Raw genomic sequence first — 26,579 nt, 5'->3', positions numbered from 1 at the left:
CCATTCTGAAAGGACTGGGGTCTCCTAATCATGCCCTGGGGCCCACTCTTCCGCAGTGCTGAAGGAGATCCTGGTAGCCCTCTATGGAGAGGTGGTCTCCAAGTGCTAGGCACTGGGCCAACAGAAAGCTGCTTCCCAAGCTTTGTGAAAGGAATCATCAGAGGCATCTTAAGAGGCAGGGGCTGATTCAGCAAGGCTGGGGTGCTTTGAGATTCTCCGTGTCTGATCTACGCACCACGCTTTGAACACTATGTAGCTGAAGGACTGTATCTCAACATTTCTACACATTAGAATCACCTGGGAGGCTTCCTCGATCCATAGAGGCGCCCACGCCTCACTCCTACTTAAATACAGACTAGGCATGCAGGGTGCTGGAGCCCAGGCATCAGTATTTTTCTGAGCCCAGGCATCAGTATTTTTCTTTTTTTTCTTTTTTTTTTTGAGATGGAGTCTCGCTCTGTCACCAGGCTAGAGTGCAGTGGCACAATCTCAGCTCACTGCAACTTCTGCCTCCTGGGTTCAAGCGATTCTCCTGCCTCAGCCTCCCGAGTAGCTGGAACTACAGGCACGCACCACCATGTCCGGCTAATTTTTGTATTTTTAGTAGAGACGGTGTTTCACAATGTTGGCCAGGATGGTCTCAATCCCTTGACCTTGTGATGTGCCTGCCTTGACCTCCCAAAGTGCTGGAATTACAGGCGTGGGCCACCGCGCCCAGCCCTAGGCATCAGTATTTTTCTAAACATTCCCCAGGTGATTCTTAAAGTGGCCAGGTTCAAGAACAGCTGATCTAAAGGTTCAACTCACTGTAAGCATGGAACAGCCTCAAAGGAACAGGTTCCTGCAAGTGATCCAGACTTAACTCTGTTGGTCTTAACTGCTTTTAATTTTCTTGTCCCCACTGACCAGTTATGTGCTGAAGGCAATTAATTGCCACCTCTCATTTTAACTCCTTTCAACAGAGGAAATAAGCAGGCGTATTCTTCCTTCTCTGTATCTCACCCCAGTTCCTGACCCAGGGTGTACTTGACAGGTTAACACTTGGCGATGCATGACGTTGAGGTGCCTTCCTCTCCCTAACCTGAAGGACGCTCTAGTGAGCAATTATCACACCAAAAGAAAGATGAAGGAGACTGCAGCATTCAAAGACAGAAGAGCAGCCAGGCATGGTGGCTCACACTTGTAATCCCAGCACTTTGGGAGGCCGAGGCGGGTGGATCACGAGGTCAGGAGTTCAAGACCAGCTAGGAGAACACAGTGAAACCCCATCTCCATTAAAAATACAAAAATCAGCTGGGCGTGGTGGCAGGCGCCTGTAATCCCAGCTACTCGGAAGGCTGAGGTGGGAGAATTGCTTGAACCCAGAGAGGCAGAGGTTGCAGGGAGCCAAGATCGTGCCACTGCACTCCAGCCTAGGCAACAGAGCTAGACTCCGTCTCAAAGAAAAAAAAAGAGCACTGAGAACCAGCTGTAAATGGTGATCTACTCTTGCTAAAACGATTCCTTAAGCTCAACAGAGTCAACCTTGTTTCAAATGCATTTAGTGGCAGAAAAACAAACTAATTTTCTTTCATTATTTGACTGGACTCAATGCATTCAAGTCATGAAAGTTGATGATTCCAAATTCAGAATAAAATAACACACGACACAGATAGTTTAGCATTTTATCCTCATTTTTAACCTACAAAGTGTAATGTTCTCATAAAGTATTTTAATAAATATATTAAGGCTTAAGGTAATTACTGGTTTGAGTGGCGGGTGGTTTGCTTTCTAGCACACTAGTTTACATTCGGAATCTTAAAAATGAAAACATTTGCCATCTTACAGTGAGTGATACATCACATTGGCTTGCCCCAGTTTTTGTGTTCTTTTTTTTTTTTCACTATTCAACATGTCTTCGTATTATCTTCCTTCCTCTCGTATCTGATAGACAAAGAATGATATAAAATTTTGGTTGAAAAAAGCCAGTTGATTGGGATGACTAGAAATGTTAACTTTTTCAGTAAAAAGCTTTCACCGAATCACTGGGCAGTTAGTAATGCAGCTTACAAATAAATAAAGCTGAGGCGAGAGGTTTAAACAGCAAGAAAAGCTGCAGAGCATATTGAGGAAGGGAAGCAGTGAAATGGTGGTTTTAATACATCCCAAACTGGAAGCAAGAACCCTAACACAAAGAGGATTGGAATACTCTACCATCTGTAAGGAAGTAGCTAGCTACAAGCCACCTCACACAAAACACCCACTAAGGCCTTTCACCGAGATCCTCTTGTTATATTCTCATTATGAATCCCCAGCAGGTGCACCTCAATAAATAGGTGTGGAGGATACTGCTGAGGACCTCTAGGTCACCTAAGCAGAAACTGCTGCCATCAAAGCAGACTGCCACCATGCATCTGCGGAGAACGCCCTGCCTACAAATGAAACTGGTAGCGCTCATCCCCTGTGCCCGAGGACCATCCACAACGGAGGTGCTTTCTTGCAAGAGAAGCAGCAAATGATGACAGCGTGTCCAGTAGGAAGGGCTTCCCAACAGTCACATCCCTCCCAAGACCCTCTAGATGGACTCCAGAATCCAGTCGCTGCTGGAGAGGGAGGAGACAGGCAGTGACAAGTCCCGAGGAGGGCCTCGGTCCCTCCTGTCGTGCAGGGAGTTCTGCTCCTGGAAATATTCCTCCTCTTCATCAAAGAAGCCGTTCTCCAGAGCGTAAGTGCAGTCTGGGCTGGAGGCTGCCTGGCATGCCCCCTTGTACTCCTGAATCGACTCGTAGAGGCTGTACAGTTGGCAGAGCAAGGACATGTCCAGCTGGCGGAGACCAACCTTGAGGGAACGGGTGGGGAGGTAAAAAACAAGAAGTCAGCACTTGAGTTTAATTTCAGTGGAACACTCAGCCGGCAATCTGTGCCTGCCAGCAGATTCCTTCCACACGGCGAATGATTCAGAGCATCACTCGGATGCTTTGGATTTCCAGCTTTGAGAACACCTTAATTGTGTTATGCCCATACCTCAGACGTTACTCAACGAGTCCAGGGAGGATCGCATCTGTGGGGCAACCAGGGCAGCCTGCAGAATTTACCCTGGCGCTCCTGAGTATGCCTGATGAAGCGACAGCACTGCATATTCTAGTGGCCCCACCTGCTTTCACTTTGGACGCCAAGAAACGAGTGTGTCATTTCCTCTCCCAATCAGACTCGGAGAAGACCCACATTGGCCTTCCCTGCTACTGCGTTAGGATCTGACTGATGCAGTCATTCTCAACTCCCAGGGGCAACAGAATGCCCTTTGCCAGTGACAGCAGCTGGCCAATGTGACATCCCCCTGGAGCACCCACCTCTGTGCAGTTCAGTGGTGAGAGGTTACACTGCCTCCCTCTCCTCCAGGCAGGGTCAGCCTTATCCCAGATGGTTCTGGGATCCCTCCCCAGAGTAACTGACTGAATATGAGGAAGCCCTGGAAGATGAAGGGCTCTACAGTTCCTCCTGAAAATTAGCCCCACAAAAACAAGCAGCAAAAGAACACAGAACATTTATAAAAGTCATATACTTGTTTATCTTCCAGTTCCTCCCTCCCCCACCACCCATCCCAGAGAAAAGAGCACGGTCACAGTCAGAACAGGAAATGCATCGTTTACACCAATACCAAAGAGAGAACAGTTAAGCCTCTTGGAAATGCAGCATAGACCAGCATCGGCGCCTCTTAACCTTTAAAGTGCATGAGAACCACCCGGGGATCTTGTTCAACAAGCAGACTCTGATTCAGTGGGTCTGGGGCCACTGGATGGCTGTGCTTCCACCAAGCCCCTACGGTGATTCCGTGCTATGCTGCTGTTCCACAGACCCTGCTCTGAATGGCAACGGGAAGAAACTCAAGAAGACACCAGGGGACCTGCCTTCGGCTTCTTGGCCCCTGAGCAAGGTATTTATCACCTTCATCTCCGTGCCTTGGTTGATGGCAAAATGAAACAATAATTTCTCTTATGGAGCTATTAGGGCAATTCAATATCAATCCACTCAATAAACAGGATTCTAATGCCTCCCGGGGTAAAGCACTAAAGATGCATGGGTACAGCTCTCCTGGGCGGCTGGAGAAGGAGCTTCTTCTCTGGAGTGCGCCGGTGGCGGCGCCTGCAGACCTAACTAGCTCCAGGACTTTAAAATACTGGAAATCTGTCCCGATCCAAATTCTTTTGCAAGCCAGATGATTAACCAGAGGGCACGAAAGGTTGAGAACATTTGACTTCCCTGCAAACCTTGGTATAGATCACTTCCTTTTCTGTTAGGAAACGAAAGGCACCAAAGAGCACAATGAGTACAAGAAAGCATCGAGGTGGAGCAATAAATTCTAGACAAGCCCAGAAGCGAACACGGGAAGCAACCTCCACCCCTGAGATTTCCTTGGAAGCAGAACCCATAGAACTCGTGGAAACTGCCGGAGATGAAATTGTGGACCTCACTTGTGAATCTTTAGAGCCTGTGGTGGTTGATCTGACTCACAATGACTCTGTTGTGATTGTTGACAAAAGAAGAAGACCAAGGAGGAATGCTAGGAGGCTGCCCCAGGACCATGCTGACAGCTGCGTGGTGAGCAGTGACGATGAGTTGTTGTCCAGGGACAGAGACGTGTATGTGACTACCCACACTTCCAGAAACGCCAGGGATGAGGGCACTACAGGCCTCAGGCCCTCCGGTACTGTCGGTTGTCCTATCTGCATGGACAGATATTCAGAGATCATGCAGAATAGACGTCTCATCGTTTCCACAGAATGTGGCCATGTCTTCTGTAGCCAGTGCCTCCGTGATTCCCTGAAGAACGCTAATACTTGCCCAACTTGTAGGAAAAAGATCAACCACAAACAGTACCTCTCCATTTATATATGAAGTATTCAGAGACGCCCAGGAGAGATGGATGGACAATCAGGTTCTCCAGTGGTATCTGCCTCCATTTTCCTGAGCTCAAAAAGACTGTTTTGAAACCCACGTCTGATACGTAAACTGCTCTTTTGTTTCCAACCCCTTCCTTTTGTTATCTCCAGTTTGATGCTATGGCACTGGACCCAGGGCCTTCCCAGGCCATCTCTGTTCCTCTGGGGTGGTCCAGTTCTAGAGTGAGAGAAAGGGAGTCAGGCACACTGGGAATCGTGGTTCCAGTCTGGTTGCAGAACCTGCACATTTGCCAAGAAATTTTCCATTTGGAAAGTTTGCCCCAGCTTTCCCAGGCACACCACCTTTTGTCCCAAGTGTCTGCCGGTCGACCAATCTGCCTGCCACACATTGACCAAGCCAGACCCGGTCCACCCAGCTCGAGGATCCCAGGTGCAAGAGTGGCCCCTTGAGCCCTGGAAAGACCAATCACTGGACTTCTTCCCTTGAGAGTCAGAGGTCACCCGTGATTCTGCCTGCACCTTATCATTGATCTGCAGTGATTTCTGCAAATCAAGAGAAACTCTGCAGGGCAATCCCGTTTCCTAAGAATGAAAAAGTGCAATAAAGGCCATTCGTTACCTACTTTTCAGCAGCCCACCAGATGTAGCACTATTAGTGTCCCCCTCAGAGGCTTAATGTTGCCTGTGGAGCAGTGCCCATCCCAGCCCGTTTCTGCCCACCAGTTGTTCTCAGGAACCTTACCCATGCTCCAGCGTCCTTCACCTGGCACAGGACATGCAAGATAAATAGGACAGGCACATGTTTGGGTGTCCTCTCTTTTCTGATAAAATCCATCCGGTGTTTGCCACACGCCCTCCAGTCCTCAGTTCCCACTGCCTAACATCTGCCCCCGTGTAGATACTGAGAGGTGGTGGCAGTAATTGTGGCCTTATCAGCCGCTCAGTTCCAGCCTTTTGCCCAGGTCACTGTTGCCCCATGTTCGGAGAACCTGGCCCACCTGACTTGGCTTTCTCATCCTTCCCAACCCCGTGCCGTTTATTTCAGAAGCTCCCTGGCCACTGGGCTTGGATGCTTTGGGCCTTTGACTGCTCCATAGGTTATGACTGGCGAAACAGGGGCCCAGAGGACAACCTCTCCTTCACTCCACAGGTATGTGGGAGCCTCAGGTTCGCTCAGGGGCAGCAAAGTGGCCCAAGCTGCCCCTGACAGCACAGGGCCTGGCGGTGGCTAACGAGAGAGGCCTTACAGTGCCAGCATGCCTCCTCTTCCGCTGCCCTCCTTCCTCAGAGGGCTTCAAGCCAAACAAATGGGCTTTTCGTGTGAAACATCTTCAGGGTGGGAAAGGGGCCACTTCTGGCTTTGTTAGCAATAATTGACCTTCAGTTTACCCTTCTGAAGGAGAAGGGACTCAGCACAGAATTCACTTTAGACGGGGCTGAAGGAGTGTCCCTCCTCTATGTGAAAAGAAAATTGTTTTATTCTTCATTCTGACTTTTTAACTGTTTGGCTCACTTCCAGTTAGTTTGAATGAAAATAATAATTTTCTACTTGGAGTTGAAGTGGGCAGAATCCTCAGCTCCCATCATTGTGATGTGTAGCGTGTCTGCCCCCTGACTGGACATCATTGCCATTAACTTTCTTCTGGGCATCACAGGAATGTCACAATGCCCAGACTTGGAACAAGGCAACCTTGGAGTCAGTCCACTAATAAAATATGGTAACACCCATTTTAAAATTTCTTTAAGTTTTATCCTTGAAGACAACTTCAGTGGTTAATTATAAAAGTTGTGTACTTCGTCCTAAATTAAACTGATAAAAAGATTTAAAAATGTGTTTTGTTTCTACTATTCAGAAACTGCAAACTAGGGAAAGGTTGGTATGAAAAAATGTCTTTCCTTTTTTCAATGTACATAGTTCAACTCTTTCTTTGTTACATTTAAACTATATCCATGGATATCAGTCTGCTTTGGACTCCTCTGCTAGTATTAAAGATGCAAATAAAACCATTAATTTGAACCAAAAAAAAAAAAAAAGATGCATGGGTACGCGCATGTAGAAAAGCACACAGAAAGTGTCAGAGGATTTACAGATTTTATAATTACCGAAATGACTCGTTTACCTAGCAATAAGATTTTCCACATAAGATAGTACAGCTTTCACAAAAGGAAGCTGAGGCCTGGTAAAAAGTGATCATCTTGTAAATAGATGGGGTGGTAAATTCCAGGTTTACTCTTCATACCCTCCAACTACTCTAAATTGCCAAGTGAACACTGGCTGTCTCTCTACTATTGCCTGAATAGACCATAAAAATCAGAACTATGTTTTATTACATTGCATGCACACACACATGCACACATTTAGAGATGGAGTCTTGCTTTGTCACCCACGCTGGAGTGCGGTGGTACGATCATAGCTCACTGCCACCTCAAGCTCGTGGGCTCAAGGGATCCTCCTGCCTCAACCTCCCATGCTTCTGGGACTACAGGTGCATACCACCATGCCTGGCTAATTTTTTAAAGAAATTCTTTGTAGAGATGGGGTCTTGCCATCTTGCCCAGGCTGGTCTCAAACTCCTGGGCTCAAGTGATTTGCCTTGGCCTCCCAAAGTGCTGGTATTACAGGTGTGAGCCACTGTGCCCAGCCTACAGAGCATCTTTTGCTAAGACACTCAAGAAGACTTCCAGATAGAGAGGTGGGTTCTGTTGTTACCACAACTACTCTTTTTTTTTTTTTTTTTTTGAGACGGAGTCTTGCTCTGTTGCCCAGGCTGGAGTGCAGTGGTGTAATCTCGGCTCACTGCAAGCTCTGCCTCCCGGGTTCACCCCATTCTCCTGCCTCAGTCTCCCAAGTAGCTGGGACTACAGGCGCCCGCCACTACGTCCGGCTAATTTTTTGTATTTTTAGTAGAGACGGGGTTTCACCGTGTTAGCCAGGATGGTCTTGATCTTCTGACCTTGTGATCCACCCGCTTCGGCCTCCCAAAGTGCTGGGGTTACAGGCGTGAGCCACCGTGCCCGGCCACCACAACTACTCTTGACACCAGAATTTCTAAACTTTCTTAGGAAGAGACCTCGGCTGCAGGTCGGGAGCGTGGTCTCCAGGCCCAGCTTTGCCGTCCTCTGTGGCTTGGTTGAGGTCCCGACCCTCTGCCAGCCTATAAAATGGGGGATTTGGGCTCGCTCATCTATGGTTAGCTCAAACGCTTTGTGACCCTATATAAACTGTTGCTTCTCTGTCCTAAATGAACTGCAAGCGAAAGACAGTTTCCAGTGCTGTACTCAGGAGCAAACTTTATTCAATGGCATCTCAAAAGCATACCTTGAATAGGCAAGCAATGGGCAACTTAAGAGATGCCCAGGCCACCACACCCTAAGGCAGACACCACTGCTTGCTCTTTTCCTTGATTAGAGTTCGAAAGGATGTGCGTCTGTCAAGAGGGAGGGAAACAGCATATCTGGCATTTGTGTTTTAAAAATTATCCATAGTTTGAGAATTTTCTATTAAAAAAAGGAGAGACAGGGAAAGAAAGAAGGAAGAAAGGAAGGAAGGGAGAGAAGGAGGGAAAGAAAAGTCAGTCTGTTTAGGAATTTTCTATTGAAAAAATAAATAAATAATACAACAAGTACCCAGATGATGCTGATGCTCAGTTCCAGCAAAGAACCAGTGATCTTGACACAAATATCTTTCTGATTTTCCTGGGCCACTTATATTTATTATCGTGTAAGCCTGGAATTTTAGGCCAGCCAAGCAGAAGAGCACAGAATTAAAAGTGCAGGCTCTGGAACCTGCCTACCTCCCTGCCTGGGTTCAGATCTTGGCTCCGCCACTCACCAGCTGAGAAACCATGGATAAATTGCTCAGCTCCTAAAAAAAAAAAAAAAAAAAAAAAAAAAAAAAAAAAAAAAAAAAAATCAATAGCCTCTATTCTCATTGTTATTATTTCCATGGTTTCTTTTTCACTCTGCTAGTGGGCAGACTCACCTCAGGAAGGAGCAGCAGGTACAGCCAGGCTCTGAAAACAGAAGCGCCCTGTCCCACTGTGTTCCTCCCGCTCCTCTCCCAATCCAGCACTGAGGTGGTACATGAGAAGGAACCAGATGGTCACCTTCGCTCAGAAGACAGCCAGCATAGTCAGGCAGGGTGACAATGTGCCAGTGACACTGCCTCATGAGGAAGGGAAACTCTCAAATAGGAAAGGACTTGGGATATCTTACCTCAAACCCCAAAAGGAGGACCTGCCAAACCACTGCACTCCTCTCCAAACCAATACGATTATTTTATACAAAGTCAAAGCCTCCCAGCCTGGAGGCCCCACAGAGCCCTTGATGCTGGGTGTGACAGCTGGGCATCCAAACAGATCTAATTTAACTCTCTCCTAACTACTACCCTTTAATCTGAAGGTCATTTACTTTCCACCACCCCATGCCCTAAAACAAAAACCAAACCTGTGTTCTTCTCTCCAAGCTAAATATCTCAGGCCCTTCCCCTATTTTCATTATGACCTCTCGTCCACTAACACCCGTGGCCTTTCCTCTAGACTTACTCCTGTTTTCCAGGATTCCTCTGCAGAATTGCATCTGGATGCCATCAACATGCCCCCAGGAGTCTGACTCGGCCAGCTCTGACGTCCTTATCTTTGCTAGGATTTCATAAAAGAAATATTAACTTTAATCGAGAAAGCCACGCCCTCTCAGGGTCACATAGTATGTGCTCAAAAATCATGGAAGAAGTTCATCTGGAATCCTAGATCTACTCTCCTGCTGAGTCCCTCTGACACCAGTAGGGTGGGTAAACCCAAGACTTGATTTCTTACCCCAGGAATGAATAATGGAAAAACACCTAAGTAGCAGTGGGCACCCTGGTATCTGAGCAGGTCTGCTTTTCTCCTTCCTGGGATGGTTTGAGGTCGGCCCAGGTAAACACAGGAGCCTGAACGCTTCTAGGTTTCAAAGGCTCTGACTCCCCATGACCCCATTCCAGCCAGACACGTGGCTCCATGCTTTTCTCCCGACAGTGCCATTTCCAAGGTATTCCCAGGCCCACCGAGGGGATGCACCCGGCAGGGAGTCGGAAGCAAAGAGGATCTCTCCCTGGACACTTCTGCACTGTAGCACCCAGATGACTCACAAAGCTGCCTTGTCATCAGGTGGAACACTGGCCTAGAAAGGAATCCTGACCCGCCTAGGAATACAGCGCAGCCCCGCACACACCTATTACACAACCCGACACATGGCAAAAGTTCAGACGGATTTAACAAGGATTAGACGCACACACATACATATGCACACGCACACACACGCCTACACACCTCCCAGCCTCTCAATGCCACTGTCTTCAGGCACCAGACTAAACTTCCTGATTTACCAGAAATCCTCTAAATCAGCTCGGAGGACATGAGGTAAGTCACTGCACAGTAAACCAGACTTCCTAGCCCGGGCCCCTCTTCCTCAGCTGTGACTGTTTAAACAGCAACACTTACATTTTCTAGAGGGAGGTGGAAGATCCGTAGGCAGCACTCCACCATCTGGTCTGACTGTTCTTCAGGCTTACGCCCTTGACTCCCAACCTGCACAGCCCCGACTGTCCCCCATGACACCCTCATCCCCACTGCATCTGTGAATGCTCCTCGACCACCCGCCCTGTACCTGATTCCCTCCACTCTTCAGACTGTGATTGGTTCAGCCAGTGTTCATCCTTTGCCCTCGCTGTCTCCACCTGTCTTAGGACATTTACTACTCTCTATATTATCGGTGTGCATACAGGTCTTCTCTCTCCTGACACGGGACAAGCTCCATGAAGGCAAACACCATTTCCCTTTTGGATCTCTCAGCACCCAGCCCAGAAACTCACAGAGCAGACAGGCAGATATTTGGTGAATCAGTGAAAACGCCTGGCTGCAGAGATCTCACCCTCCCAGAGAACACGTAGCCGCAGAAGTGGCCTGGCAGTGGGGTGGTGCTGGCACCCACAGACCCTCCGGCTGCATCCCTCGGGCAGTCACAGAGGTGCAGACTGAACGGGCAGCCGCCGAGTGCCCTGTACACAAGGTGTCCCTGTGGGAAGCATCAGACCACTGAGTCCCCGCGTGCCTCCCATCACATCGAGGGCCAAAGACACCCAACCAAGTTTCCTCCAGGAGCGCTCTTTAGAGGGCAGATCTGGTGGTCAGTCTCTCTACACTGAAGGTATGTGGGTCTTGGATGCAGGAAGGGGAGAGAGCAACCATCCAAAAGGACTTGATTCCAAGACATGGTTAAGTCACCATGAACAAGAACTTCTCACCCTTCCAGAAAAAAGAGTGGTTGGGGAGCCGCCGAGCAAGCCACTCTCCGAGCAGAAGCAGCCTGGATCTCAACGGTGTGTTCTCGCATGCCCTTGGAGGACGGCTGGTCTCCACATTCACAGCTGGATTCAGAAAATACAGCTCTCTTTTGAAAGCACACGTTTTGAAAATGCAGACAGGCTCATTTAAGAAAAGCATGGAATGCTCAAACCCTGCAATTTGTGGTCCCTTATTCTCCACTTTAAATTCAAGAACAATCAGCAGCTTCCATGGCTGTAAACTGCGAGCACAGGTCCTTCCGCTCTCTGCGCAGGCTTCCTGCTTCCTTCCTGATCATTCACTCCTCTTCTCCCATGCCCAGAGCTCCCCTCCACCCCTCCCGCAACACACACAGGTGGCCCCGAGAGCCACAGCATTCCCAACAATGGGGCCAAACAAGCCCAAACCACCCTTGAAACTGCTTCCTTTCACTTGGGATTTTCAAAACAGTAGGCTCCACATACAAATACACTCCAGACAGGGCGGTGGCTCCCAGCTGGGTGTTAAGTCACTGAAAGTCTCTGAGTATCTCTGGAGGCTGCATGGGGGAGAGAGTTCTTCCTAACTTAAAGCAAGGACAATAGAAACATGACCACTAGGAAACAAGGCTTAAAAGACGAGAGGAACCTTTAAAAGGAAATTTGTGTTGATTTAAACCAAAACATCATGAAAAATGTTAAGATTTTTTTAGAAATTAAAAAACTGCCATTTGCAGATTACAGGCTCACGCCTGTAATCCCAGCACTTTGGGAGGCTGAGGCAGGAGGATCTGCTTGAGCCCAGGAGTTCCAGGCCAGCCTGGGCAAGATGACGAGACCCTCATTTCTACAAAAATATTTTAAAAATTGGCTGGGTGTGGTGGTACGTGCCTGTGGTCCCAGCTACTTGGGAGGCTGAGGTGGGAGGTTCACTTGAGCCCAGGAGGTTGAGGCTGCAGTGCGCTGTGATCGCACCACTGCACTCCAATCTGGGCAACAGAGCAAGACCCTGTCTCAAAAAAAAGAAAAAAAAAAGAGAATGACAAAGGCCCTTGCCTAAGGCCACCTAGTCAGTGGCAGAGTGGGGAGGTGACCAGGTCTGCAGGACTCTGAAATGGGTGCTTTGACCATCACCCTGCACTGCCTGTACAGGGAAGATGAAGAGAGAGGCCCCAGTCTCAGCAGTGGTATAGCAACCTGCTTGGATCACAGGCCATTTTTATTCCTGGCTTTTCTGAATTTTCTAAGTTTTCTATTGTGAAAATGTATTAACAATGAGAAAACTTTCACAGTTATCTTTTAAAAACACAATGAATGAGTAAGTATATACAGATGGCTCACAAATTTATTTTAAAGACTTGGTAAATGCCCCAAATCTAATCACAGTGTCTAGTTTATATCCACAGGCCTGGACTGTAATTGAAGAAAGCAGAGATCTAATCGATTATAACCTGATTTCTGATGAAGGATGTGTTGACTGAAGGATGCTGCCCTGCATAGTGTTTAGAAAAAGCTGAAGAGAGACTTCATCAGTGTTGATGCAGTTGGAGACGGGCTATGAGCTCAGCTACCCAAGCTTGACAGAAACACCCTTGAAGGACTCTCAGCTCCCTGGTGGGTTCCAGCTCTGTGCTCACTAAACGGCTTCTGATGACGTGGTCTCCTATGTAGCCTTCTCCTCCCATGGGCGGAAACATACTCGTGTCATTTGGTCAGCTTCATCTCCTGTTAATATTTTAGACCTGCCAAGCTGAGGACTAGACTCTAAAGCGCCATCAGGATTCAGAGACAGAAGATAAACCGGGTTGCATGACTGTGCCCCCAGATTAACCCCCATTAAACCCAAAGCACATCCCACCTCTATACTTTCCAGGAAACTCCTCTACCAGGTAAAGCTGTTTGAATTGGATTTTCTGCTAACTTACAAGTGAGGGCATCCACACTGACACAGAGACTGTTCTGCAATTTAACAATTCTCAGAAGGACATTCTTGTTTATCTCTAACCTAAACTAACATTCATACAAACTAAGCCCATTTCCTCTTGTTCTGTCCTGGATATAGATGAAGAAAAGCAATTGACCATTTTCTTTAAGAAATGTCTTTGTACATTCTTTTATTTTTTTTCTGATTATAAAAATAAACACTCTAATTGTATTATAAATTCAAATGGTTCTTAATCATACGAACCAGTTCTCCTTAATTCCCTGTTATAAAATAGCAGACTTCAAATGTTTTGGTCTCCAAACACTCTAAAAAATTATTGAAGGTCCCAAAGAGCTTTGGTTTATGTGGGTTATACCTATCAATATTTACATTACTAGAAATTAAAACTGAGAAAATTTAGAAGTCACCAGCCAGGCGTGGTAACTTACACCTGTAATTCCAGCACTGTGGGAGGACAAGACAGGTGGAGCGCTTGAGCCCGAGAGTTCGAGACCAGCCTGGACAACATGGCAAAACTCTATCTCCACAAAAAATGTAAAAATCAGCTGGGTGTGGCGGCATTTGCCTGTGGCCCCAGCTACTCAGGAGGCTGAGGTGGGAGGATCACCTGACCCTGGGAGGCAGAGACCACAGTGAGCCAAGATCTTGCCATTGCACTCCAGCCTGGGCAACAGAGTGAGACTCTGTCTCAATAATAATAATAATAATAATAATAATAATAAACCTATTTCATGTTAACACAAATAACATTTTCATAAATCTTTTTAACTATCTGGCTTATCTGGTTCTGCATTTGGTCCTTTGTGACATGCTGTTTTGGTTGAAGTAAATGAAGAAAATCTGGCCTCACACAACTGTATAACTGGGAAATGAAGGAGTATTTCAGTAGCCTTTTCAGACAATTGTGGATATTCCTCTTTGCTACCACCCTTTAGTTGACTGCTGTTTAGTGTGGAATTTGGAACTATACCAATGAAATGTTCACACTCTATTACATTAAAACCCATCAGTCTTGCACTTTGAATGGATCTTTTAATATCAAGCACAGTCATATGAAAAAAGTGGAAAATTGATTCAATAAATTATGCAGGATCTTCCAAATGTTGGTACATTTTCTTATATAATAACCAAAAAGTCACATTTGTCAATATCACCATCATATAATTATGGACCCTCTGAAAGAATCTCAGGGGCCCCTAGAGGTCCCCAGACCACACTTTGAAACTGTGGTTCTTCAGATATCCACTTGTAGTAGTTTAGCATATATTCCTCAAAGCACTATGCACACTCATATTGTTTTCTCTACTGTTACCACATACACAAAGTTAGGTAAGTACTGTTTTGTAACTTTACACTGTGAACATCTTTCTATATACATATATAGTTACCATATTCTTTTCAACAATTGTACAGTATTCTATCACTATTATAAAAAATCCTGCAATACACATCCATGTATAAGTGCCATTATCCACTTGTGTGGATGCTTCTGTAAGGTACACTTGTGAATATGAAATTGTGGGGGACAAAGAGGACAAGGAGAGAAGAATGCCCACGGCGCCTTTCCAATCCTCCCCAACCCCGGGCCTCAAGTCCAAAGCAATGGGAAAATGTAATGGGAAGAAAGACGTTTACCAATAAAGTGATTCAATTTGGACTACTTTTCATCACAAAATAATTTTATGTCTGTATTGGTATAAGAAAGAGTCAATAATTGGCTTTAGCTGTATGAAGATTTAACAGTCATACTGCAAACATTTTACATCCCTTTTGTGACCTAACTTACGCATATTTTAAAATTATATTGCAATTCTGCTTTGCTATTTAATAGAAAGCCATTTCAGAGTTTTTAAAAAATGCAATCACAGGGTCAAAAGACAGGCATATATTCAATTTCAGAGGTATTACCAAACTGCGCTCAAAAAAACCCTGCAGCACTTTACACCGCCCCGCCCCGCCCCCCCCCCCAGCCCCCACCCCCTACCCCCAGCAATGCATGAGAAGGTTTACTTCTCCAAACCCTCACTGTGACACGATCATGCTTTTCTACCTTTGTCGGTCTTGGAGGTACAACATGATACTTTATTGTCTTAATGTATACATCCGTGGTTATAAGTAATGTTAAACACCTTGCCACTTCTCTTTTAGCAGCGTTTAATTTGGATATTTTATATCCAATTTTAATTGCAATTGAGAGTCCCAAAGAGCTTTTGTTTATGTGAGCTATACCTGTCAATATTTACCTTATTAGAAATTAAAGCTGAGAAACTTTATTAATCCATTTAGGTTAACCAAATCACCCACCTAAGAATACACTCGCTTTCACGTGCATCTCAGTCACCTTCTTCCTCAGCCTAGGCTCTCCTGGCTGGGACAGGCCTGGGATTCCCCAACAATTACCATGTGACTAGGGAGCCCTGGGCAGAGGACAGAGGCCCTCCCTTCTCCCCAGATCCCTCCACTGGTCAAAGATGGTGCCTCCCTCCCGAATCCTTGAGACTCAGAAAGCGCACACCTGCAAAACTAGGCCAGCTCATGGCTGTCGGGGCCAATCAAGGAAGTGAACAGAGAGTGCCCACAAAAACGGGAAAGGCCACATGTCTTAATGAATTTCTGTAGACTTCTAAAGTAGGCTAAAGGTTTTTCTGTCTCCAGAGTTCCTGGGAGAGGGTGACCATCTGTGTTAAGTGTCTGTGGGGAACGAGCCACAGGAAGTAGTGAGCAGCCTTTATGACTCCTGTCTAATCATCACTTCCAAACATTAGGAACGCGTGGGCAAAGGCCAAGGCGGCCAGGAGGCCAGGGCTCCATATGGAGAATGACACTGGCAAGCGGGGCAAATATCTGAGCAGCCAGCCTCGGGGATCGCTTCCTGAGCATGGAGTCTGGGGTCTGTCTGGTTTCCTCCACAGCATTATGAAAAGCTTGGTTTTTCAAAGTGGGGTCTAAAGTCTCCATGGAGTTCCTGCAGGCATTCCCAGAGCGAAACTGCGAAACTTCCATCTGCAGCTTGGTGGGAGTGAACTGCAAGCCGGGCATGGTTCCCTTCTTGAACCCTCCCTAAACATCCTTGCCCACCTGGCCTCAGGGGGCCACAGCCATGTCGGTGAGACAGGACCCAGAGCAGGGGAGGCACCGCTGTCTGCAAGGTACAGAAATGCCAGGGCTATTGCTCACTTGAGGCTATCTGCAAATGAAGAGGTGCCCACACTGCCAATTATTGGGGCACCTTTACATTTACATTGAACAGATGCTTACCTTTAAACAAAAGGGAAAAAAATGAGAAGTGTTGTAAGATATTTATGAGTTAGGAAAAATATCAATTTATATACTTTGCAGGTAGGTACAGTAATAGAGCAAAGTTTAAAGTGGTATTTTTGCTTTTAATCCTTTATATCTTCAAATCTCGGGAGAAGAACTCTAACCTCACTTGGAGATAGCATCAAGTGAATGAAGCCAGGCAGTGACCCACACACTGCCCTTACTGTCCCCCACCCCACACCAAAGACACGGGCATGCTTTCATACACACAAACTAATATATATTCTTTTTTTAGTTTTTGCTTTTATAGGGTGGACATTGGGATGGGGATGGGACAAGTACAGGGTAGCAGTGGCCTGAAAATCTTAATAACTGGTGTAGACAGCCTAATTTTTGATGAACTGAGCTCAAGAATAGCAAACTTGTACCTTTCTTCCTTTTCTGCTTCCCATTCTTTGCATTCAAGGAATTCAGAGCAACTAGGTATAGCTGTGAAGTGTCCTTGGGGACCCCAAGCAATATGCTTGGTGACAGGCCCCGCACGTGTGCCCAAAAGTTATGACAGAGCCAACTTCTTCTGTAGGCATCAGAAAGAACCATAGAGGCATGAGGGGTAAAGAATACTGCCATGGCCAAAAGGACCCTTTATGGCATTTAATTCTCATTTTCCCAATAAGAGATCTTAGCCCAAAAGAGTGAAGTGGCTTGTCAGAACTGTATCACATAGTTTATTAACACCAAATTCGAGCTTTTGATCCTTGATTCATGTGCTTCTCTAGTCTTAAACGGCTTGCTAAAAATGCAGATTCCTGCTGAGCACAGTGGCTCATGCCTGTAATCCCAGCACTTTGGGAGGCTGAAGCGGGCGGATCATCTGAGGTCGGAAGTTCGAGACCAGCCTGACCAAGATGGAGAAACCCCATCTCTACCAAAAATACAAAAAGAGCCGGGCGTGGTGGCGCGTGCCTGTAATCCCAGCTACTCAGGAGGCTGAGGCAGGAGAATCACTTGAACCCGGGAGGTGGAGGTTGTAGTGAGCCGAGATCGCGCCACTGCACTCCAGCCTGGGCAACAAGATAGAAACTCTGTCTCAAAAAAAAAAAAAAAGGCAGATTCCTTCTCCCAGCTACTGATTCCACAAGCATAGAATGTGGCCCTGAAATCTGCATTTGGGCAAGCAGCCTAGGAGATTCTGGAGCTGGCGGTCCATCCTTTGGGGATCGCTGTGCTAGACTATGCTAGTGGAAAGACTAGTGAAAACAGACAGTATTAAAGGCCGCTAGACATCCCCAGTCTCCTCTGACCAATGCCAATCAAGAATGCTGCACTAGGAGCGAATCCTCTTATTCTAAATGGCACTTCATAGCCTGACTCAATCACAGCCTCTTAAAGACTAAAACTTCCTCTGTAAGACACTGGTTTCACATAAAGGATAAGGACTGTACTCCACTGGGGTGTCAGCTATTCCAGCTAATGAGCTGGAATCCAGTTCACTGGACAAGCTCATTAGGCATTTAGTTGTTTCAACTAAAATGTAGGAAGGCTAATTGTTACTAGTTTCACAAATTTAACTTTTTTTTTTCTTAGGTTCAATTCTTTACACAGCATTGCAATTTGGGAATTCAAAAGTTCTGTGTGGATGACTTCCCACTCTGCACAGGTGGGAGACCAAAATAACTGATAGTTAAAAGAAAAAAATGAGGCAAAGAGATTCCAAATCAAAGCTACTAGACCTTGCTGCTGACTGTGGGAGCAGCTGAACCCAAGAATCCCCAGGGATGCTGCTCCTCAAAGATCTCCTGCCCCCAGGGCTGAAGGTCTTTGTGTCTCTACACTCTAGTGTGACTTCTGGTTACCTGTAAGGTTGATGATCTAACCTCGCACGGGTGCTGGGAAGGGCAGTCTATGTAAAAATCTATGCAAGGACTGGTGTGTGCCAGGGGTCCCAGCTGACACCCAGTCAGGGACATCCTTCAACCACATGCAAATATTTTAAAGGCCAACCAAGATCTAGTTAGCCAAGCTAGCCATCAGCTTAGCAGATAAAAAATCTTTAAAATTGTGGGACCCTTGAGGGCAAAGTATTTTTAAATAGAACGGGGTCTGCAGTAGATGTCTACTACTTTACCCCTTGCTCCATTTTTGCAAACTGTCCTTTCTTTAGAGAATCCCCAGTGTCCGACTCCATCCACATGCTCACACCATCTTATTAAAATACAATCTTGTCCTTGTCACTGTTGGCTGGCCCAGGCTGGCCAGGCCACCCAAGCTAGGCCAACTGGCATCCTTCCACAGTATTTGCAAACTGCAACTAAGCAGCATGGCCAAAATTGAGGGTGGCCACTGTTAGCGGCCAGGTTCCAAAATGGAGGAAAAAAACAAAACAGAGGAGGAGAGGAAGAGAATACCTCAGTGGACTTCCTGGATTCCCCATAAGCCCTAGTTCTAGTCTGTCTCTGTATACATCCAGTCTATAAGATTGTCCTTTTGAAAAAGCTAGTTCAGACTAAGTTTCTATTACTAATATAGAGTCTTTGGTCATGAAAAATGAAAACTAGTCTAAACTAAAGCAATTCTTTTTCTGTAAAGATGCCCACATCTACCAGGTGTGATAAGCCCCTTAACATCTAGATATTTCCTATTCACCCTTAAACCATCCACAGTACTTGCTATCTAACATACACCCAGGAATCATCTCTTAAACGTGATCTAAAGATATTCTCTGATGTAAAAATCATCATCATCAACTTTTTCAAAAGGACTTTTTTGGTCTGTAGAGCAATAACTATCTGTGTGACCCTTGAAGCTTTCCAAATGGGCCCTTCTGGGGAGGGGACAAGGACTTACGAGTAGTGCAGAATTTCACAGGGGTTACTAGAACAGGAAGTGTTGAAACGTGGAGCTGAAACCACAACTCTCCAAGCAGAGGCAAGCAGAGGAGGGCATCAGCAGTCATGAGACAGACCCTTCTCAGCCCTGGGCTCCAGCTCTCCCAGCCTCCACCCTCGGCATCCGAATGGCCTCTCCTCCCATTGAGACGGTATTACTCCCTCAGCTCCAACCATCTCTTCCACTGGCTATCTCCAGACCAAAACCTCTCTTCCAGCTTCCAGCTCCACATTCTGAAATGTTTAACATGCTCTTCAGCTGATGCGATGACAAATTACCTTCCTCCCTAAAGCAGCTACTCCTCCTGACTCCCCAAGTGCCACAATGAACCCCACTTTACCAGTGATTATTAAGCTTCAAAACCTTGCTAACTGCCATACAGTGGTATACTACACACTCACTGAAGTCATTATAATATATCTTGACTGGGAAAATAATTGCAATGTGCAGCCCAAAAAGCAAACCAAAATATATATGATCAATGTGTTGTATATATGTATGTGTGTGTGTGTGAGAGTGCATGCGTGTGCACAGACAGCAGACTGCAATGGTTAAATAGGGCTTTGGAGCCAAACAGACCTGGTAGGGTCTGTGACCTTATGGGAGTTCAACTCTCAGCATCCAATTCTTTAATATAAAACAGACTCTGAGTATCTATCTCATGGAGAATTTATACAATTAAATAAGATACTATATAGAAAGCACTTACATTGCACCTAACAGAAGATATCCCAAAATACTAAAAGTGATTATTTCTAGGTGCTGGCACTGTAATTTTTAATTTTTTGCTTGGCTATATTTTCCATGAAAAAGCTTAAGTTATCTTTGATCCCCTTTTCATCATCTTCCTTGACTCAGTAATTCCTCCAGCTTCGGCTTCAGAAAAGTGTCGCCCATATGAGTCTTGTTTCACATTAGCAAGCCCCCTACCCTGCTGGGGACTCCATCACCTCTCCCATGAACACCTCTCATCTTCCTGTTGAGCCTCCAAAGTCCAGCTCTCCCTTCTGCACCCTGCTGTAGAATTCATTTCTTCAAAGTCCAACTGGGATAGTACCATTCTCCGGCTGAATGCCCATCCTTGCTACTCAGGCTTCTCAGAGTCCACTCGGTCCACCTGCCCAGCCCCTTCTTGCTCACATTTCAAACTGGCGCACTCCCAGTTCCAGCTCCGCAGCTACCTTCCTGGTGCCTCTTTCCCTTGTCGAAATTCTGTCACCTTCTGAGGTCTTCCACACCACCCTGCTCCCTGTCCCTGTTAGAAGTTGTCCCTCTTTCTATGCTTGCTTTAAAAAAAAAAAAAATTCTTTAAGGCATTTATCACATTCTACCATGACACCTAGTTATGTCCCCTGCCATAGATTTGACGTCAGGCCTTCAATTTAAACAGATCAACACAAACTATTTTGCAGATATCTCAGGAATGAACTCCCAGTTCTTATTTTGCAAGGCCTCCCCAGAGGGAGTCTCAGCTTGAGTTGTCCACTCAGACCCCATGGCCCCAAGTCAGTAAATCAATTAAAAAGCCGAAAGATTCTCTGGGCAACTTTAAAGGCCTTGTGACATTTCTTGAAAGGAATCTGTCAAAGCCTGCAGCCATATCTTATCTTTATCTCAGCTAAATACCAGGCAGACCAAAGATGGCTGTTTATTTTTCTTGTGCTTCAAATAGGCTTACAGAGAGCTCTGGTCCAAGGCGTAATTATACGGATGTGGTTGTGCTTCAGTCACACCAGGAGGGACCTGGAAAAATACTTCTGGGAATGGCACGTTGACTCCCAAGCCACCATAGCAAGACTCCAGAGCATGTTTATAAACCACAGCTTCACAACAGGAGCGGCCCCGAGGTTTTTCTATCTCTTGCTCAAGTATGGAATTTAAATAATCAAAGATGATCTTCCTACTTCACCCCCGTGGTTCTGCTATGTCCAAGTTCAGACTGTAAACACACTACGTGTAGATTTATCTAATTAAAATGCAGTTCACCAGCTGTGTGATGTTTATGTCAATGAATGTTTTTTAATAAATTAAAAACGGTTGGCTTGGAATTTAAGTGGTTCTGTAAGAAGCTTAGAAAATCTTTTCAGTGAGAATTGGAAATCACTTCAATGCCAGCTACAGAGTAGGAAGACAATATCTCTTTGATTAAAAGTGTTAAGGCTGCTTTCTGAATTCAATTAAGTCTTAGTTTTCAGAACAGATAATGCTCCTGAAAAAAAAGTATGCATACCCTGAATTTTTCTAAACAATATCTTAAATGCACTAGATACATATTTAAAAGATTCCTATAACAATTTATTTTTTGGCACATTTAGTTTTGGGAAAAGGCAGCTTTCCTAATGTTAGATTTCTTAATAATTTACCTATAGGGAAAGGAGACAACCTGGACGAGGTGAATGGAAAGGGAGGCTTTTAAAACGAGGGGATTGGGAGGAGGTGATGGGGGCCAGTAAGATGGTAGAAAAGAGGAAAAGTTTTTGATTTCTTCTTGCCTGGCCTACGCCTGGCCGAGAAAGCTGGGGAAAGACTCGCTGTTGCCTAAATCCCTGCCCTTGTCCTACTTTTAGCGTCACCCTAAATCATGTGTGTTCTGGTCCACAAACAGCTAATGTACTTCCCAAGCACAGAGAAACACTGAGCCCATGGTATGGAGCTTAGACACAAGGCGAAGAACTCACATGGACAGCACCCAGACCGGGAGGACAGCCACCTCCCACCTTTCTCAAGAGGGTTTGGGCAATCAGCTTCGCAGGGCTGAGGGACCCGGCCTCCTCCCTCGCCCGGGGTGCGCGTCTGCTTTCGCAGCCATCTGTGCGCCGGGGCCATCCCGCGGTAATCGGATCACGGACGGGCGGCCTGGGGCGCCGGGAAGGGGGCCGGGCTGTTCCAATCTGCTGTCTACACTGGCGGCGGACAAAAGTTGTCCTCTTCGTGGTAGGAAAACGCAATCGCGTTAATCCGTTGGGCCGCTGTGAAAGCCTTTCCCCCACCGGGAAGGTCTGTTTCACTCGGGGAGAGGTGACAAGGCCGCCCCCGCCCCCAGGCCAGGCACGAACCCCGCACAGCGCTTCCGGGCGCCCAGGTTTCCGAGCCAGCTGGGCCGGACTGAGGGCGCCGGGCATAAGAAAGCCGCCCTCTGCGCGCGGGGCTCTCCCGCGGGGGTTCCAATCGTGGGCACGGAGCACGCGAGAAAAATGGGGGTCGTTGGGAGGACGGCGCCGGCGCCTGGGGCCGAGGAGCCCGAAAGGGCGGGTGGGCGCGGGGACTTCCGGACAGAGCGCGGTCCCCGCGAACTTTCCCGGGACGGCGAGCCCGGCCGGGAAGAGCCCCAGCTCGCGGAGCCCCACTCACCATCTCTTTGCGGAGCAGCGCCAGAGCGGCGTCCAGGTTGGGAGGCTTGGCGGGCAGCGCTGCCGCCCGGGCCCCGCCGCCGCCCGCGCCCCCGCGGCTCAGCTCGTCCTGGATGCGCGACTTCTGCGCGTACAGCCGCTCCAGGTGCCGCCAGCCCCCAGACGCGCCGCCGCCCGACGCCGAGTGCAGCAGCCCGCTCAAGCTCTTTGGCAGCGGGGGCAGCCCGTCCACCCGCAGCCCCCGGACCGCGCCGTTGCCCGCGGCCCCGGGCGCCGCCCGGGCCCCACTCATCGCGCCGCGGCCCGGCCACGCGCCTGCCCCGCTGCAGCGAACCAAGGCTTTCCCCCGGCCCGCCCCCTTCCCGACGGTGCCCCGCCCACTTCCCCTCCCGTGCCACGCCCCCCCGGGCCCCGCCCACTCTCCTCGAGGCCCCTGCGCGGGCCTCGGGTCCGGGTGGCGTCCGCGTCCAGCAGCCGGGCTCGCCTCCACCCGGGTCTCCTCCTCCCTCTGCGCCCCTCCAGCGCCCTAATTCATCTCCAACTCCGCGTGCCTACCCTCTAACCCCCCGACTCACCTCCAGCCCCGTCACGAACCCTTCTGTGCCACTCCCTAGCTCCGAACCCACTAAGCCCCCCGCGACCCCCAGCTTCCCGGTTCACCCCCATCTCTGTCCCCACCTCCTCTGAACCACCTCCCAGCTTCCCGGCTCACCCCCAGCTCCGAACCCTCTCACCCGCGCCACCCCGAACCCCAGCTTCCCGGCTCACCCGCATCTCTGTCCCCACCTCCTCTTTGCCAACCCCCAGCTTCCCGGCTCACCCCCAGTTCCGCCCCCACGCCCTCTGTGCCACCCTCAGCTCACTGGCTCACCCTCAGCTCCGAACCCACTCACCCCCCACCCCAGGCTTCCGGATCACCCCCATCTCTGCTCCCACCTCCTCTGTGCCACCCCCAGTTCACTGGCTCGCCCCCAGCCCCGTCTCCACTCCCTCTGTCCCACCCCTCAACGCCCGCTCACCTCCAACCCGGCTCCAGACTTCCCCCTTACCTGCCAGCGCTCCTCAGCTCCTTGCCTCACCGATCCCTGCCCTGCCCAGGGGGCGGCCCAGCTTCAGATCCCACGAAGCAGGCCGTTGCAGGGGGTGGGGGTACCGAGGCTCTGGCTCACAACCGGCGGGACCTCGAGGGCAGGAGGCCTGGCTCTGGTCCCAGGACCCCCGGCCCTCCCCGAGGGCGGAATCCAGCCCCCCTCCTGCTGCCTCCCACTCGCCGCGGGGGGCGGCTGGGGGCCCCAGACCCGGGCAGGTCGCTCCTTGCCGCCGGGCGCGCTGGCCTTCTCAGCACGGCCTTGTCCAGCAGTACCCGCAGCAGTCAGCAAGAACGCCAGACCCACTTTCGAAACTTCAAAACACTAGTAAACATGCCTTTCATTCTGGCCATAAACACAAGAGTAACTCTAAGTGGAAATGTCAGGAAACCAGAGAAAGGGATTAAATCTCGGAAATTATCCATCAGCTCAGGCAAAAATAAACACGACGCACACCTCAGAGGAAAAGAGAAAAGAGAGAGAGACTCTGCCCCTCCCAGGAAAAGTAAAAATGACAGGCAGTTATAACCAGATTAGAGATAGAAAAGATCAAGAAGTAAACGCTACAGCCCAACCGCAGATTAAAAACTAATGCAGTGTATAGATTGGATAACTTTAATGCCCATTCATTATTGGCTTTAATTATAAAGGGATTTAATTTTCTAGATACATTCAAGGGGATCAAAATTATAAAGTGTTCTGAGCACTTCAGACACCCAACATAAAAGAGCCCTGCACTTTGGGTTGTTTTATACCCTTTACCACCTCCTAGAGCCCACCCCAGAAGCAGTGTCTTTGAAATTGGCACAATATTCTCCCTGGACGGTTGCAAGTGGGTGAGACTGATATGAAGAAGCTTTAGTGCAGGCAGTGTGATTGACAGCACCCAGGCTTCCCACCCCACCCACTGCCCAGAATTTTCCGCCTCTTCACTGTGCCTCACCTTCTACTAATTACCTAGTCACATTTCTGGATGTCAGGTATTTATTCATTCACTTATGTAAACGGTGGGTGTCTTCAGGAGAGTGACCAGTCTGCCTGTGTGGGAGTAAGGGGGAGGAAGGGGTGGGAAGCATTTTGACATTCGGTTCACACCTTAGCATGAATTTTTTTTTTTTTTAATGAGACAGTCTCTCTATCACTCAAGCTAGAGTGCAGTGGCGTGATCTCAGCTCACTGCAACCTCTGCCTCCTGGGTCAAGCAATTCTCCTGTCTCTGCCTCCCAAGTAGCTGGAATTACAGGCATGTGCCACGACGCCCGACTAATTTTTGTATTTTTAGTAGAAATGGGGTTTCACTATGTTGGCCAGGCTGATCTCGAACTCCTGACCTCAGGTGATCCACCCACCTCGGCCTCCCAAAGTGCTGGGATTACAGGTGTGAGCCACCGCGCCCAGCCTGCATGAATTTCTTTAATTTCACTGGTCACAGTGCAGTCTCATCTGTAGTACCTAGCAGAAATCACTCAAGGTAGGTGATAGGAGATTCAGCTATGTGATGGTGAAATAAGAAAAGAAATCGCTTTGAAGTATAGGGGCACTGAAATCATTTTAAAGCACATACTTCAGAGAATTACGGATTACAGAAGGAAAAGAAGGTTAGGGTCAGCTAGACAGCAGCATGAGGTCCGTGGTGTCAGGACTCGAGAAAAGAGGCACAACTTAGACAATGCCAACCTTACCAATTTTTTTTTTCTTTTTTGAGATGGAGTCTCACTCTGTTGCCCAAGCTGGAGTGCAGTGGCGCGATCTTGGCTCACTGCAACCTCCACCTCTCGGGTTCAAGCAATTCTCCGCCTCAGCCTCCCAAGTAGCTGGGATTACAGGCACCCACCACCATACCCATCACCATCTTGGCCAGGCTGGTCTTGAACTCCTGACCTCACGATCTACCCACCTCGGCCTCCCAAAGTGCTGGGATTACAGGCATGAGCCACCACGCCAGGCCAACCTTACCATTTTAAAGGCAGGCTCTGCGTTCTGGCCTATACTCAGTGAGGTAAGCGTATTGAAATCAGCATCAACAAATAATATCCCAGGGTAAGGAGAAGTTTCTACAGAATTTCTGTGGTGCTGGTGAAGACATTATTTGTACAAGCCTGAAACTATCATATAACAAATATTTTGACATCCTTGGGGAATGTTAGTGTCTGTTTATTCAAATGCCAATATAAAGTACCTTTTAAAGTTCATGCTTATAATGGGAGAGAAGTAGTAAATAACTTCTGACAGTGTGTTTTTTTGCATTAAGCCACTGAAACATTACCTTAGTCCATTTAGGCTGCTATAACAAAATACCTGAGACTGGATAATGTATAAAGAACAGAAATGTATTGCTCACAGTTTTGGAGGCTGGAAGTCCAAGATCAAGGCACCAGCTGATGTGTGTGCTGAGAGCTCATTCCTCATAGATTTCACCTTCTGGGTGTCCTCACATTGCAGAAGGGGCCAGGGAGCACCCTCAAGCCTCTTTTACAAGGGCACTGATTCCATTTACAAGGGCTTCACCTTCATGACCTAGACACCTCCCAAAGATCTCACTTCAATACCACCACATGGGGGTTAGGTTTCAACATATGAATTTGGGGCTGGCAGGGGGCACATACATTCAGACCATAGCAAAACATCTGTATTCTGAGTTCAAATCAGAGTGAGTCTTCATCATCACCCATGCAGCTGAATTAGTCTTTTCTGTTTTGTTTTGTTGTTGTTCACAGGCTCTTGGAAATCAGAAAACACAAACTTCTAATCCAGTGCTCTATTCATTAACCTACATCTTTTCTTAGACTTTGTCAATCAAGGTTAGGGACCTGGGCCTTGGAGCACAAGCCTCAGAGTCACCAGTATCCAGGCGTTTACTTAGAG

General features: G+C 47.8%; 2 protein-coding genes across 2 annotated transcripts; one reads left to right on the top strand and one right to left on the bottom strand.

Annotated features, from left to right (window-relative positions):
* Window positions 1-1,650: 1,650 nt before the first annotated feature.
* On the bottom strand, window positions 1,651-22,961 carry FAM89A (family with sequence similarity 89 member A). Its single transcript, XM_008978182.4, has 2 exons — window positions 22,628-22,961; window positions 1,651-2,818 (listed from the first exon to the last, which is right to left on the bottom strand). Exons 1-2 carry the CDS (start codon window positions 22,916-22,918, stop codon window positions 2,555-2,557), a joined length of 555 nt encoding a protein of 184 aa, XP_008976430.2. The 5' UTR covers window positions 22,919-22,961; the 3' UTR covers window positions 1,651-2,554.
* On the top strand, window positions 4,157-11,029 carry LOC100993046 (E3 ubiquitin-protein ligase RNF4-like). Its single transcript, XM_055103233.2, has one exon. It carries the CDS (start codon window positions 4,303-4,305, stop codon window positions 4,873-4,875), a length of 573 nt encoding a protein of 190 aa, XP_054959208.2. The 5' UTR covers window positions 4,157-4,302; the 3' UTR covers window positions 4,876-11,029.
* Window positions 22,962-26,579: the final 3,618 nt, after the last annotated feature.

The sequence above is a fragment of the Pan paniscus genome, chromosome 1, assembly GCF_029289425.2.
Source record: "Pan paniscus chromosome 1, NHGRI_mPanPan1-v2.0_pri, whole genome shotgun sequence".
Taxonomy (NCBI): domain Eukaryota; kingdom Metazoa; phylum Chordata; class Mammalia; order Primates; family Hominidae; genus Pan; species Pan paniscus.
This window is presented reverse-complemented; position numbering and strand designations above follow the sequence as displayed.